Source organism: Monodelphis domestica, chromosome 2 (genome assembly GCF_027887165.1).
Source record: "Monodelphis domestica isolate mMonDom1 chromosome 2, mMonDom1.pri, whole genome shotgun sequence".
Lineage (NCBI taxonomy): Eukaryota > Metazoa > Chordata > Mammalia > Didelphimorphia > Didelphidae > Monodelphis > Monodelphis domestica.
This window is the reverse complement of record NC_077228.1, coordinates 396238254-396253337: the sequence shown is the minus strand read 5'-3', so window position 1 is coordinate 396253337 and position 15084 is coordinate 396238254. Positions and strand designations below refer to the sequence as shown.

Below are 15084 nucleotides of genomic sequence, written 5' to 3'. Positions count from 1 at the left end.
TTTGATTCTGATTTGTCACCCACTACCGCACACATGGGTCACAGACCTCCCCCACTCAATGATTAAGTAGGATGTTTGCACTTTTGGTGATTAAATCTAAAAATGGGCTGGGGAGTTAATTTAATCTTCACAATCAGGGGAGAGTTAGTTCAGTTCATTTTCACAGTCAGGGGAGAGTTATAATCTTTACACTGTGTAGAGGACTATTTCCTCTACTACTTATTAGTCACAGAGACAACTGGCAACACTGTGAGGGGGCAGAATTTGTAAAGTAGGGTGGATAGAAAAAATAAAGTACATGGTTTCACCTTCCAAATGTTATTTATGACTAGTCAGCTCATTGTTATAATTAAACAAGGTCTTGCAAGGGCTACGTTTATAAACAAGAAATTAAAAACTCATAATTTCCTTTCTCATTTAATTATTTTGGTAAAACTCCAAAGGTGTACCCTATTCTAGATATTGCATTTCAGCATCCCTCAAAGCCTGTGTAGTTTGAAGTAATTACAGCTCTTTCCTTAAACAAAACAACAACAAAAAACCTGTTCTATCTTAGAATAAATACTGAGTATTGGTTCCAAGACAGAAGAGCAGTATGGGCTAAGCAATGGGGATTAAGTTACATGTCCAGAGTAATATAGCTAGGATATATCTGAGGAAAATTTGAACCCAGGACCTCCCATCTCTAGGCCTGACTCTTAATCCACTAAGCCACCTACCTGGCCCTAGCTGTTGCCAATTTTGAAATTAAATGCAAAACTCTGGATATCAATCATTCAACTAACATTTATCAAGTACTATGTGTCAGGTATTGAAAAAAATTGAGGATGAAAAAACAGTATTAATAGTTAATTCAATTTAGAGGAAAATGGATATCTAGTTATAATAAATAAAATATCAAATAGATGATATTTTCTAACGTTAGTGAGCTATATCACTTCATGAGTGTTTTTAAATTCCTAGAGTCACAGGGCTAGAGTTGGAAGCAATCTTGAAGGTAATTTTTTTTAAACCCTTCAGTTTATTGATATGGAAATTGATGTTTTCAAGACTTAGACAAGGTCAGTTTGGGGGATTTTAGCTTAGATCTTCTGACTCTTAAGTCCAGCTCAATTTCTCCCTTTAAAAAATTTCATTAACACTTTTTGCTTTTATATAACAACCTTTCCTCATTCAAGCTTCTCTTGTGACAAAGAAAACATTTAAACAGAATTAACTGACTCAGAGGCTATGTCTAATAGTGTATGGAACATTCCACATCCAAAGTTTCCCATTTCTCCAAGAAAAAGTGAAATTTCTTCTTATCTCTCCTTTTTCCCATGACACCACCATTCTGCTTCTTTAAAGGAAAAACTGATCACCACAAACAAAAATAAAATAAAGACAATAGTTGTCTTTTTCTTTCAAACTTTATTAGACTTTACTAGAATGACACTGCATGATTTACTGCACTGGCTTGTGCATGTCAATAAGAACTCCACTATAATTCAGATGGCACGATCCATATAATAACAAACAAAATATTTTATTTCCCACAATAGTTTTCATAAGAGTATAGTGTCTTTATAGTCTTTCATAGGCTTGGATAAAATAATGCTACCATTCAGCTCTTAAAAAAAAAAGAAAGAAAAAAGAAAAGAAAACAAAAGAAAAAAAACAATGACTAATGTGAGTCCAAAACATTCTGTAAAACATCTCAAAGACTCTGGCCTTGAGAACCCATTCTTTCCCCTAGAATTTGCCACTGTGATTTGACACTGCCAGCTGTAAAAGAAATTAAATTTGCTAAAATAGAGCAGTACAATCACTCATGCACATACATACATACATATGCATAACTGAATAGTGGGTAAAAGATTTTTAAAAATTCAATGTTAATAAAAAATTTGATAATTTTAAGATCCTGGCCAGCAGGACAATTGTTGGCAGGAGGAATTATTCTTCTCTTCAGTTATTTGCTCAAGTACATATACAACCTGTCAACATCTTTTCTGAGGATATGATTTATTTTAGCTTTTAATGATACATTCATCAGGACAAACTTAATAACATACTACTACGGTACAGATTATAAAAAAGACAAGAGAAGGGGGCAGTTTGTGTGGGTCATCTAAAACAAAAGGCACCAACAATCATCAAACAAGATGTACAAATCAGTGGGATGCAGATCAAGAGGCTTTTGGGGAAAAGTTATCAAGTGACTACTTTACACACTCATGAAAACAGTTTGTTTGAAAGGTAGATTGTGAATAAAACATTACCAAATATGACCTAGAGAAAAAATTATTCTGGAAATGTTAGAGATTACAGGTTTTTAAATGTTTTGTCATGAAGTGATCCTGTCCCACACATAAATAAAGAACATAGTGGATAAAAAGCTGAGAGCTATTTCAATTGCTCAAGTAATGATGGGAAGATAGATTTCTTTGGAAGTGCTGTACTTTAAATAATCAGTGTATTTGGGAATCAACTTTGAAGAATTATAATTTAGTGGATTTGAGACAAATTGCAACTATACTAATTTAAAATTTTAGAATCCAATATCATACTTAAAAATTATTCTTCATACAACCAACTGTTTAAAAATTGGTACTGAAATCTAGATAAAATATCAAATTACTTACCTGTGATAATAAAATTCAGTATATTCACTGAAATAGTATTTTTATCTCATGAAATAATATGTAGTTCCCTTTGAGTTTTTAAGAGCACAACTCTGACAAAAGTTCTGAATTTCCCATAAGACTTTTCAGAGCAGAAAAAAGTCCAACTTAAACAATAAGGCACCAATAAAGGATTTCAAAATGTTAAATTCTAGTTTCACAAAGCACCAAAAGTTGAAGGTCGAAGGGAGGCCAGTGTTAATGAAAAATGTGTATAAACCCATTTGCTAAGAATATAATTATCAATTTCTTTCTTTTCATCAAATACTGCACAAACCCTGTAAGGATCCATATCTTACTTAACATCCTGAAAACTTTATTCATTAAAACAATGTGTAGCTTTCAAAATTTGAAATATTGTAATAATGTTCTGGGAATAAGAAAAAAACTGGGCAAACTCCAGCTCCATTGCAATGTAAATTCCCTTTTCCAAACATTTTCAAATAGTGTTTATAGATTGGATTTTGTTATTTTCATTGTAGTTGGTATGTGGTTTTTATAGTATAGTGAATTACTAAAAATTTGATGCCAACTGATAAAATGCATGAAAGGCTGAGAAAAATCACAAAGGTAACTATCTTTTATATGAGGAAACAAAAAATATTTTCAAGACACAGTCTAATATTGAAATACAAAAACTGTTATATTATTCTGATTGCAAAATAACTACAAATAGTAGGCAAAACATTCTATTCAACCTAATGAAACATTTTACTGGAATTATTGACCAATATCCAAAAGCCAATAGTGAAAGCATTGTTTTAGAGTTGAGTTTTCTTTTATAATTTTCATTACAAACTATAAATGATGGTTCAATTGATCATATTTAGTAGTTTGTGAAAGAGATAATTATTCTTTAGATTTGGTAATTTTATTCAAAGAAATAATTTATGTCACAAAATTTATTTCATTATGTGAAAAACATTAAGATATGAACATATTAAAATCCATTTCATGTGTGTTTTCCATGGCATTAAATATAATTATAGACCCTCTCACCATCCATCCTTTTTATTTTTGGTCCATATTTGTGATTTCATTGGTATAGAGAACTTGCTGTCTACTTGCAATTTATCTATGGCTTACCCTAGAATACTGGAGAAGGTAAACATCAAAGACAAAATTTTAAGTTCAGTTATCTAGAGTTCAAGTTTAGCACTCTATCCACTATGCCACAATGCTTTTAATTTATGACAATATTTTAATTGTCCACTTTGTTTAAACATAATCAAATCGTTTTGAAAGTTAATTTTTTGGAGTAAGGGATGTGTTTGGTATGTGTAGTTGGAATTTTGTACCCCAGGACTACATTTCCCAGAATTTCTGTAGTATTTACCAGAATTCCTCTCCTCTGCATTCTCATGTACGTTTTTATGTTTGATTGTTTAAAGTTTCTGTAACCATGTCTTTGAGGTCTTTTTTCCTGCTAATGAGGCTGGAAAAACGCTCTCTCTCACTTTACTTCCCTTTATTTCAAGTTATTATTAATTAAATCTTATAAAAATAAAACTTGGAGTATTTGGATATTTAATTTTAATCTTACAGCTAGAATTTATTTTTCATGATTTATCAATATTTTTCTTTTTTAGAGCAAATACATCCCAATAATCACCCTCCTCAATACATCACGTATTACGATTTACTAACCATTCTTATTATACCTCTTTTTTTTTTGTATTTGTGACATAAAGGAATGTTAACTGATTTCTCTCTTAAGTGACCTTCTTCAGATGTGGTCTATTGATACTCATTAGCAGAATGTTAAAGATGAGTCTTCTGAGAATGAATGGGACAACACATACAGTGCTTAGGAAAATGCTAGCTCTAATGTTTTAAGTAATACCTATAGGGTCTTACTGATCATCATGGCAGGACTTTATATACTCTTACCTACTAGGTAGGACTAAAATGGTGAAATGCCAAAGTTTAGGGACTAAGGAATGGCAACATATAACTTCCTTTTTGGAGCACTAGAATTATTTATGTGTGTGTATTTATGTGGATGTGCATTTTTTCTTTTGTTGTCTGAGTGGAAAAAGACACACACACTAACCAACTTTTTCATCTCCATCTTCACATTCTTCAATTTCTTGCCCTACTTATGTACCTCTTAGAAATGACAACCAGTGGAAATCTTTGAGTTCCAATAGAGGCTGACTATAAGAAAGCAATAGGGAAAAGCGCTGCTTCCTGAGTGACTATGGTGTTGTTTATTTTTAAACTACTAGAGACTGCACCAAGTTTAGACTCCCCTCCAGTCTCCTTTCTCATATTCCATTAGCAAAAAAAGAGGGTGCACTGTAAGGCTGTTGTACTGATTTGCCACTTAGCCCATGAGATGAACACAGTAGAGAGGTTAAATGAGTTGGTAATCTCTTCGAGAACTTATCAGTTGTGGAAAATAAAATCCAGAACAGTATGATGTCACTGATTTAGAACTTCCTGGATCTAAATTTCATGCAAATAAGGACACTATCCATCTAACAGGCATGTATTTTAAACAGGTTCTCCTTCAAAATAAGTTTCCCTCCACCACCAGCTCCAAACCATAATTCATCCTCAAGTTTTCTGATTAAGTGGTGCTCCTGTTTTAGGATCTGGACACATTGATATATAAATCCTTTTCATTCATTTGTCCAAGGATGATATTAATTTGTACATTTAGATAAAAGAGGAAATCAAGGCATTTGCAACTTATAGTGACTTTTTCCTGGGAAAGAGATAATATTGGCTGCAATCTACATGATCCAACAGAGATTACTCATTGGCATGGGACCCTTAATTCAGTGTTACACAGTCAGATCAAGCATCTCATATAGAAATGATGCTATATATCTATATTATGGCACCCCAAAATTCTATAGAATCCTTTGGAAGAAAGACTCATCTATAATGGAATTCCATTTGGCTACTGCATGTGTATCATTTTTTCTTTTAAAAATCATCCTTTACAATTAAATAGCACTTTACAGCTTTTGGAGTGCTGTCACATCAAATGAGATAATGGATCATTACAATAATTCTAGGGCAATCAGCAAGACAAGTATTATTACTCTCATTTTGAAGATGAGGAAATGGTGGCTCAGAAAGACAAAGAGACTGCCTAATAACACAGGACGGTGCTGAGACTAGAGCAAGAATCATCTGATGTCTTGTCTAGGACCCCACTACACCATGTTTTTTCTCAGAATTTGGAGCTGCTCAAGGCCATTCTCTGCCCTAAAGATTTAAAAAAGCCAATGAATTTATCAGTATTATATTATTTTTAAAATATGATTAAATTAATGAAGTATCTTGATTTTAGAAGAGTTTGGGAAGTATTAACTTTAAAATATGCTTGTTTTCAAAAAGTTTATTTGTAAGTCACTTCTTTAGAAATCAATGAGAACTCATTTTTTTCCGATAGAAATGTTAAACGTAATGATTAGGTTCCTGAGTCAGTCTACTGAAATCTACTTATCCCATAACGTGCCTGAAATAAATACTGTTGTACTAATGGAGATTCTAATCACCATATATGAACAATGTTACTATGGGTAAATGCACTCAGAATTTGGAATAAAAGAACATTTCTTTGCAGGATTCCCATACCGGAACAAGTTACTAATGGTAATTTTCTTGGTTTGGAGCAGAAACCCCCGCAAGTTGGAAACTGGGAAATAGGAATAAAGGGTTCAATTATTTGGAGAGTAAAGGTTCAGGAATTCCTGCAAGGACTAAGAAATATTTGGTCTAATCCTCCAAGCTAATTCTTTGTCTTGGCTGGCTCTCTGCCCCTAAATTATTTTTTTTCATGCCTTGGAGACTAAGCCACCTGCTTCACTTTCTACTGATAATATCTATTGCTCTTGACCAAGGTTTCTTTCTTTCCTGGCTCATGAGAGAAGAGAATGTAATTTCAGAACTTCTCCTATTTGCTTGGGGGAAGGGAGACCCCGTTTATAGGCAGTGGAGAAGGTGGAGGATTTTCTGTGGTCACTGACCATTTCCATCATATCAAAGGGAGATAGATAGGTCAGAGACTGTCAGTACTCTCGTGTCTTTTGAACAGAACTACTACTTTCAAATCATTTTAGTTCACTTCATTTCTTCCTAGAAAACATTAGGCATTTCACAATTATGCCATTTGCACCAATAATAAGGAAGATTCTTCTATTTACTCTTAATACTGCTTTTCTTCCCAAGAAATATTACCTAGTTATAAAATTATGCTAAGTTCCAATGCAGTTACAACTCAACCACAAAGCAAGTTTTGTGTCTGAATTCATTTTTCTAGATTTAGCTGCAATTACAAAGATAAGAAAGATGCCTTCTCATATATGAACAAGAAGGGGTAGGCACTACCCCGAAGGACTAGAATAAGCAGGAACTTCTTTGGAAAAATTGGCCCACACAGTTTAGGTTTGATATTAATTAAAGAAAAAAGTGACACATTACCAGAAAACAAATGGGATAGGATCATTGGTACAAAGAGAAAAGTCATAATTTTACTTTGTGATTTATATTTGACTCACATGCATAGATTATTACTGCTAAGTTAGGTAAAGAAACCATATTACATAGAGAATATTTCTTGAAAGACTACATGCAGTAATATTGCCTTGTGCTTTCTACAGTTTATTGCATTTTAAGTATAATGAATAATCTTCCCAAGAACATAATCACCAAGGCAAAAATCCAGTTCTCTTCTATAATTGGCAATATTTCTTTTCAGTGACTGATAAGGCAAATGGCATTCTGATTTGAACTATGCTTCAATAAAAATATATGCAATTAAAATGTGCCCTGCTCAGCAGTAGAACTAAATTGTATTATTTTTTGTTTGGGTCAGTGATTTCACTGGTGAGGAGGATCCCAGGAGTTGGGAAACTCTCCCTACTGAAGTAAACTGGAAACTCCTGAATGTTTTAAGTCTTAAGAGAGTTCTAAGAGAAGAGTGACTTTTTTAGGGCCACAATAGTATCACAGGCAAAACTTGAAACTCTCTCCATTGTGCCATATTTCTTTTCAAAATTCCATTTTAACATGCCTATAGATATTGACTTAGATGGACCAGGAGTTAAATTATATCCAAAGAACCATGACAACCACACAAAAAGAAACCTAAGGGGATAGTTTGTAACATATATGTTGGTTTTAGTTTCTAAAACCAGTATTTAGGAAAATAAGTAATGGTCTTTTGTATTATGATTTTTAAATTTAAAAAATTCAAAATTTAAATTCAGAGGATGCATCAAAAAAGTATTTTCTATCATCAAATAGCCAAAAATATCAGACCTGCCTGCTTCAAATTAATTGTATGCATCAATGTTTTCCATGAATTATCTGCAATATGACAACTTGGGAAAACATAGTCTCCCAACCTTTTTGTGTTTCTGTTGCTTACTACTATTTTCAGACATGATAGAGCTTTAGGTTTGTGTATTCAGAAAGGACTAGTTATTCTATGAATTTATTTAAATAATTTTTTAAAGTGTAAGGAATAAAATAATTAAAAATTCAACACCCTTGACTTGGCTATTGGTGGTTTTAACTTTTCTGTTACTGAGAGGAAATCCATTTATTTCTTTAATAAAGGGTCCTGTTGCACAGCTTTCTTGTCATGAGGTTGAAAAGGACACTGGGTATTTTGTAATAAACCTTCTATCTAGGTTATTAACAAAAATTACTCAAGCATCTAATATACTAGTAATAATAAATACATTAAAAGTATCCTTAGAACTTCTGTAAACTGCTAATATTATGTTTTTTATAAGCCTAATAGTTCAACCAATTTCACCCCAAAACTTTCTAAGTTCAGGTGACACAGACTTTTCAACTGTTTTACAGCATTACATTTATGTTGGAAGAAAAATCAAGGGGTGAAATATGTTTGCAAACTCTTGTACATAATCGCAAGGAAACAAAATGCATAGCTTCATTGGGTAGTGAAAAATATTTTTTAAAACAACTTAATTTTGCATAGCTTTATAAACCCCATCTTCATGAATCTAATTATTCAAATGGCACAGAAGACTTTGGAGGACTTTAAAGTGCATTTGCTAACTTTAAGGCTATATTTATATTATGGTCTTAAGAAAAATAATAAAACTAGCAAAATGAAAGAAATTCACTACAAATGAAATAGAAGGCAGTAACTAAAATGAATCAACTCGTTCTCTGAAATAGGGTTAAACATAGGTTACAATATGACAACTTGACTTTTTAAGGCAAATATTCATTTTGTTTAGGAGTTTAAAATATGACTATATGGCTTTTGGTATGAAAGTTCTTATGGGATTCAATAACAAAGAAAACTCATTTTAAAATACAGTATTATCCTTGTCTTATTAACCATCTTAAAAATACAAATACAACAAGCAGCAATAAAATTGAGAATTAAAAACATTTGATGTAATATATAAGTTTTTTCAGTTTTTTTATGGGAGTACTCTATCTCTCAACACATGTAGAAAAGGTGAGAAAAGAATATTATTTTCCTTTGGATAATAAATCAGAAATATATATTTTTCATTGTTTCATCAGTAAGAAGTGTGTTTCTATGGAACTGAGGTCAAAGAGAAAGGAAAGTACAGAGGAACTAGAAGGAATAGAGAGATAGAAGGTAAAGGGGAAGAAAGTCAAATATATTACAAAGTAGGAGTTATTGGGGACCAATAAGGCCACCTATTCAAGAAGGAAGGGCTGGGAGATACAAGTAGATATAGTTTCATGGACACCACTGAATCCTGATACATCAGCAAGAAGAATACAATCAGATAGAAGGTTGTAACCCTTGGTATCTCCGGTTGTATCCTCTCTGTCTGAGTGTCAGGATATATTACCTCCTATCAGGAAATCTAAGCCACAGGAAATAAATGATGCCTGTGCCAGGATATCAAAATATACAGATTTCTCCTTTTTAAGTTCAATCACAGGGAACCTTGGTGGGCTTTGGGGTAAATTAAATGTCTTATCATCACTTGATGTACTGAAAAGAGAATCCACATATCCAGAGCCCTTCCAGTATATTCCATACTCCATCCCGATACTTCTTGAATGAGTGTGGCTTTTCATGGCGATAACAAAATTATGTATCATTAATTTACTAAATCTTTAATCATAGTAAGAATGAATGACACAAGTAGGGCAGTAAATGTGAAAATAATAGTATGTGGGGAAAATGTGAAAAACTATTGTCAAATAGCTCCACAGAAAAAAATTTATTAAAGTTTCATTATTTCAATAGATACTTTAAAGCAATAAGATGACCTGACAACCTTCTCTTGTCAAACTACTGGCATTCAATCACACATTTTATTTTCAGTGGAAAAGATGAAAATTATCTTTCTAGCACTTGATTTTGGCAAGGTATTCAATTTGAATAAATAAGTATATAAATGTATATGGGGAAATAAGCACCCAATCATCAAAAATAAAAACACTCTCCCCCCGCAATTATCACCTTTTTTGGACAAAGCCTTTTCAATTTCTTTAAAGGAAAATGATAGAAAGATACATGATATGCACAACTTAAGATGATTATTTAATTTTTTTTTGCAAATGCCTTTAGATATGAAATAAATTGTCACAACTAAATACAAGATAGAAGCCAAATTATTTTCCTCTACTTGATTACATTAAAAAAACAACAACTACAAAACATATTTTGTAAACATGCTACTTTTTTTTTTCTACTAGTGGATTTCTTGAAAAATTATAATTCACACAAGTTACAGATAGGGTATTACCCTTAATGATGGCACTAAAGTAAAAAAAATCATTTTCATTCTATTCTCTTTTCTTAGGATCTTCATTATGCTACCACCAGAAATTATTACTTCAAGCTACTTGAAGGAAAAGGGTAGGTATATCAATTACCTGCTGTGACAAATGTATAAGTTAACTTTTAAAAAAACAATAAAACAGAATAATGGAATCCTGTGCAACCAAATGCAGAAACAATTCAAAGTACTAAAAGCCTTTGCTGACTTCATATCAGACACCAACTCTATCATTCAAAAGTTGGAAAGTTTTCTAAATAATATAAAAATACCCCCCCTCCCAAAAGATAAGTTATTTAAAGGAAGGAATACAAATCCCTGAGTAAGCCATAGACAACAGTTATGATGGACCTAAGAAAATAGATTATCTAGGACCAGACATATACTATTCACCTAGTCAATATATATGTGCATACACATTTATATGCAACCATAAAAGATTTCACATAAACATATATATGTATAACATACATATGCACATTCACATATGCACACATATGAGATTTAGGGCAAATGCTTATATACATAAATTATAAAAACAAAGGCCCGAGTCAGGAAAATATGCATTGCAAAGATACAAGTTTAAGACATATAAATACAGGGGTTTTATCTGGAAACGCTCATGCTTTCGAACTTGGTACTATTTGAAACAACAGTACTACTTTTCTTGTATGAAGTTATTCTTTCAAAAGATACTTTTCCAGAACCATAAAGGGAGAGCACAGCTTTACTCTGAAATAGATGATTTCTCCAGGAATTCTATTATGCCTGTACAGTGCACTAAGTGAGAAAGAATGAAAGCAAACTGCTCAGGACTATAAGTAGTAAACTCCTCTACCACATTAAAACAAAACAAAAATGACACTTTTGCTATTATCTGGAATCCAATGAAGAGCAGTTATATGTATGGATATCAAATGTTTCACAAAGGAATCAATGCTGATCATTGAAATGGTACAACTTTAAAAGCCATTTAAAATTGTGGATGCAATTAAGAAGAATTCAAACTTCTTGGGCTCCATTTTGTTCACTCACCTGGGGAACTTTCATGATTAAGACAAGAACAGGCAAATATGAATCTATTTGTCTCCTTATTCTTAAAGAAACTGGAGTTCTGAAAAACTTATAGAAATATTTCCTTCATTTATTTTCTCCATGTTCTTTTTTTTAGCAGCAGATTTGGGTTGGTTTGTTTTTTTAAAAAGTATATTATCATGATCAGGGGAACCTTATAGTGAGAGCCCCTTACTTAAAAATATTACCAATCAAGTAACAAAACTGAGCAGCAGCAAGCATGAGACTTAAATGTGAAAACAAAGCTTCTTTTTGTGAAAAGTTCATGATCAAAACATTAAGGGAAAGAAAATAATACAGAACTTGATAATAATACAGTACAATTCTTTATGACCACGATTTAAAATTTTTCTGATTCTGCAAAGGATTTTTATATTTAAGCAGTTTTCATTTTAAACAAAACCTATTCTTTGGGTTGACTAATGAAATTCTCATGCATTTTCATGGAAATTCATATTGTTCTATGAACAGTAAAGGATGCACCAGAAGGAAAAGAAGGAGCATTCCTCCCAGACTCAGCTTCTGAAACCATTATATCCATTCTGTTGGCCCACAAAATTTGATACTTTACTAAATAACATTGCCTGTTCTTTTTTTTAAATAGAAATTTCTTAGATAGCTTCCACATTGACTTTTGTGTATTCTGAGACAGCAGAAGACCTAAGCCCAATCTGAAACAGTCCTATGAGAATATGGAAGAATAGTGTAGTATCCTATGACTAGACAACTACTGGGCTATTGGGTCCAACTCTATTACATACATACTTACACACCTACACAATGGTTTCACTACATCACATGCTTCTTCTCATTAATTGGTTTTTATTAGTTCCCTTTTAGGCACTGAGATTTTTGGCAACTGCAACCCCTGCCAAATGGCTGAATTACACTGCTTGGTCCATAGGTAGAAACAAGTGGATATGATGAGCCTCTTTCTTTGAAATCTGATTTTGATGACTGGTAGACATAGGATGTGAATGATTCAGAGGACGTCCCAAAAGATGAGCAGGAGGTTCAGTGTTCAGGACACAAAGACAGTTTCAACTACCATCATCTGTTTCTCATGAAAATTCTATACAGATAAGCTGCATATTGTTACCTAAAATGCTTTTTTAATAGGACAATAGGAAGGGTTACAGTTCAAATACAGAAGTCCATGAAAGTAACCTGGAGAGCAACTCCTTAATTTTTTTTTTTTAAAGCAGCAATCAGAAAGGAGGAAAAGAGTAGGCTACCATTTTTGGAGTGCACCACAGCAAGGAGGCATTTCTGGCCTGCAGCAGTGAACCAAGAGGAGAAGAGATGGCAAGAAGTCCCTCTCAGTTGTCAGGATGACTTGCATATGGATGCCCGTGTTCTTCGTTGCACCATTTTGTATAACCCTCAACAGGGTTCAGATCAGTGCAGATGAAAAAAGTTTGCTTTTCACCAGGGCATACCTGTCCGTGATCTTTTTCTTTGCTTTTTACAAAGGCAATAGATGGGAAATACAAATAAACCTGGAAAAAAAATTCCCCAATATGTATTAGATAAAGATGCAATTTTTATCTCAAAGTTCATTTTTTTTTGGCTATTTACAGACTATGAAAAATTATCACACATAGATGCTGTTCAAAAATTATTCTCCAAAGTCATTGGAAATTTCTTGTAATTTGTGAGAGAACCAAAGAGGCCTTCCTGCACAAACTGTTAAAAACTATGTCGGCTTTAAAAGGGGGTGGTTTTAGGGAAGGCAGTTGCTATTTTATATCATGTGCTATTCACTTTCTTATACCAGATGGACATGACTTTATATCAGGTATTTTCCTTTTAATCTGCTTTGATGATATTTTACTTAGCCAGATGAAGATATTTGACTCTTTAAATATACAAGCTGAGACTTCAAAAGTTTAATACAAATAAATTTCCATGGTTAAATATTTCAATGGATTTTATTTTCTTCAAATAAATAATAATACTGACAGATTTTATGTATGTTAATTCTTCACTGTGACTATTTTCATGTTAAATACTATTTTAAGTAGGTCAGTTTTAGCTGTAATAAAGAGTACTAGAAAATCAAAGCTAGTCAAAATGCAAATTTCTCAAACTGTTAAGCCTATGTTATGAAAAAGAGAAGGAAGGATCATATATAATAACATTTATTAAAGTAAATCTACTGCCATCATTGAACTCATACTCTGATGTCTCATGTTGATGTGGGTATGGCAGCTCTTGTTTTGGGACTTGTCACTTACAGAAAAGCCCATCTCCATAAGGCTTGCTAGTAGATTATGATTTTTAACATAGTAATTCAAGAGGACTACCTATTAAGGTATGGTAAAGTCACAACACGTACACTGTAATGAACTTGCAAAGTTGTTGTTTTTTTTAAGTACTAAAGTATGCTATCTTGAACTATTTAAAAAATCAAACCTAGGGGGCATCTGGGTAGCTCAGTGGATTGAGAGCCAGGCCTAGAGATGGGAGATCCTAGGTTCAAATCTGGCCTCAGACACTTCCCAGCTGTGTGACCCTGGGCAAGTCACTTAACCCCCATTGCCTAGCCCTTACCACTCTTCTGCCTTGGAGCCAATACACAGTATTGACTCCAAGACAGAAGGTAAGGGTTTAAAAAAAAATCAAACCTATAATTTCATTGTTGTAGAGAACTCTTAGTAAGGAATTCTACAAGTACAGATGGATATTTTTGCAATTGGCACTTTCATATGATTGCCTGGAGTTACTGAGAGGGTAAGTGACTTGTTGAGAGGTAGAACTTGAACTCAGATCTTTATATCCTTTGAGACCAGCTTTCAATCCTTCATGCCACACTTCCTCTCATCTTTAACTTTATAATTATAACTTACAGGAGCTCATATTTACATACTATTTTAAAAGTATTCAAAGAGGCTTCCTTAAAAAAACATCATTTGCTTAATTAATATAGGTAGGATTCCAATATAATAGATAGGTAAATGGGGGTTTGGAGAGATGAAGTACTTTTTTGTCCAAGGGCAGAAAACTGGTATCAAAGTTGGGACTCTATAACTATTGCCTTTAAAAATTGTGGGGTGACTATTTTCCCTAATAGTAACTTTTCTGCTGCTATAACAAGGCCAATTCTTTCAAATAGTTAAGAGAAATGTGCATGTGTCATAATAAGCAATTACAGTTACTCTACTTGTTCTCATGTTTTCATCTCAGAAACATGTATCTGAGAAAGAAAATAACCTTACCTATTACAACGGCTATGGCCCCAAGTGCCAGTCCCAAAACCAGGATCAGAGGTGCAATGATTAATTTTCCAGCTGAAAAAATCATGAAAAAATACTTAATATTTATACTGCTCCTTTCAAAGTATATTTCAACATTTAACCCTTTTGATATCTTTTTCATTAAACACAACAGATCTGCAGATGAAAATAGTATGTATGAATCCAGTTTTCTTTTTAAAGCTTTTTAAAAATCCAGTTCACATTTCCATTTAAACAAAGAGTTAAAGTGTTTATTTCAGTTCAACAAATTCATAGGACACACATGTACAACACTCTGTAAACATGATTCTACTATAGGTTAACTGCCCCCCCCAACCCCAAATGGAG

General features: G+C 32.9%; 1 protein-coding gene across 1 annotated transcript in view; it reads right to left on the bottom strand.

Annotated features, from left to right (window-relative positions):
• Positions 1-1506: 1506 nt before the first annotated feature.
• RNF217 (ring finger protein 217) overlaps positions 1507-15084 on the bottom strand; it is a 169612-nt gene continuing 156034 nt past the window's right edge. The window contains exons 5-6 of the mRNA XM_007484506.2: positions 14719-14790; positions 1507-12999 (exon numbers count right to left, since the gene is read on the bottom strand). Of these exons, the coding sequence (XP_007484568.1) occupies positions 12926-12999; positions 14719-14790 (146 nt within the window). The 3' untranslated portion in view covers positions 1507-12925. The remainder of the gene's footprint in view (positions 13000-14718; positions 14791-15084) is intronic.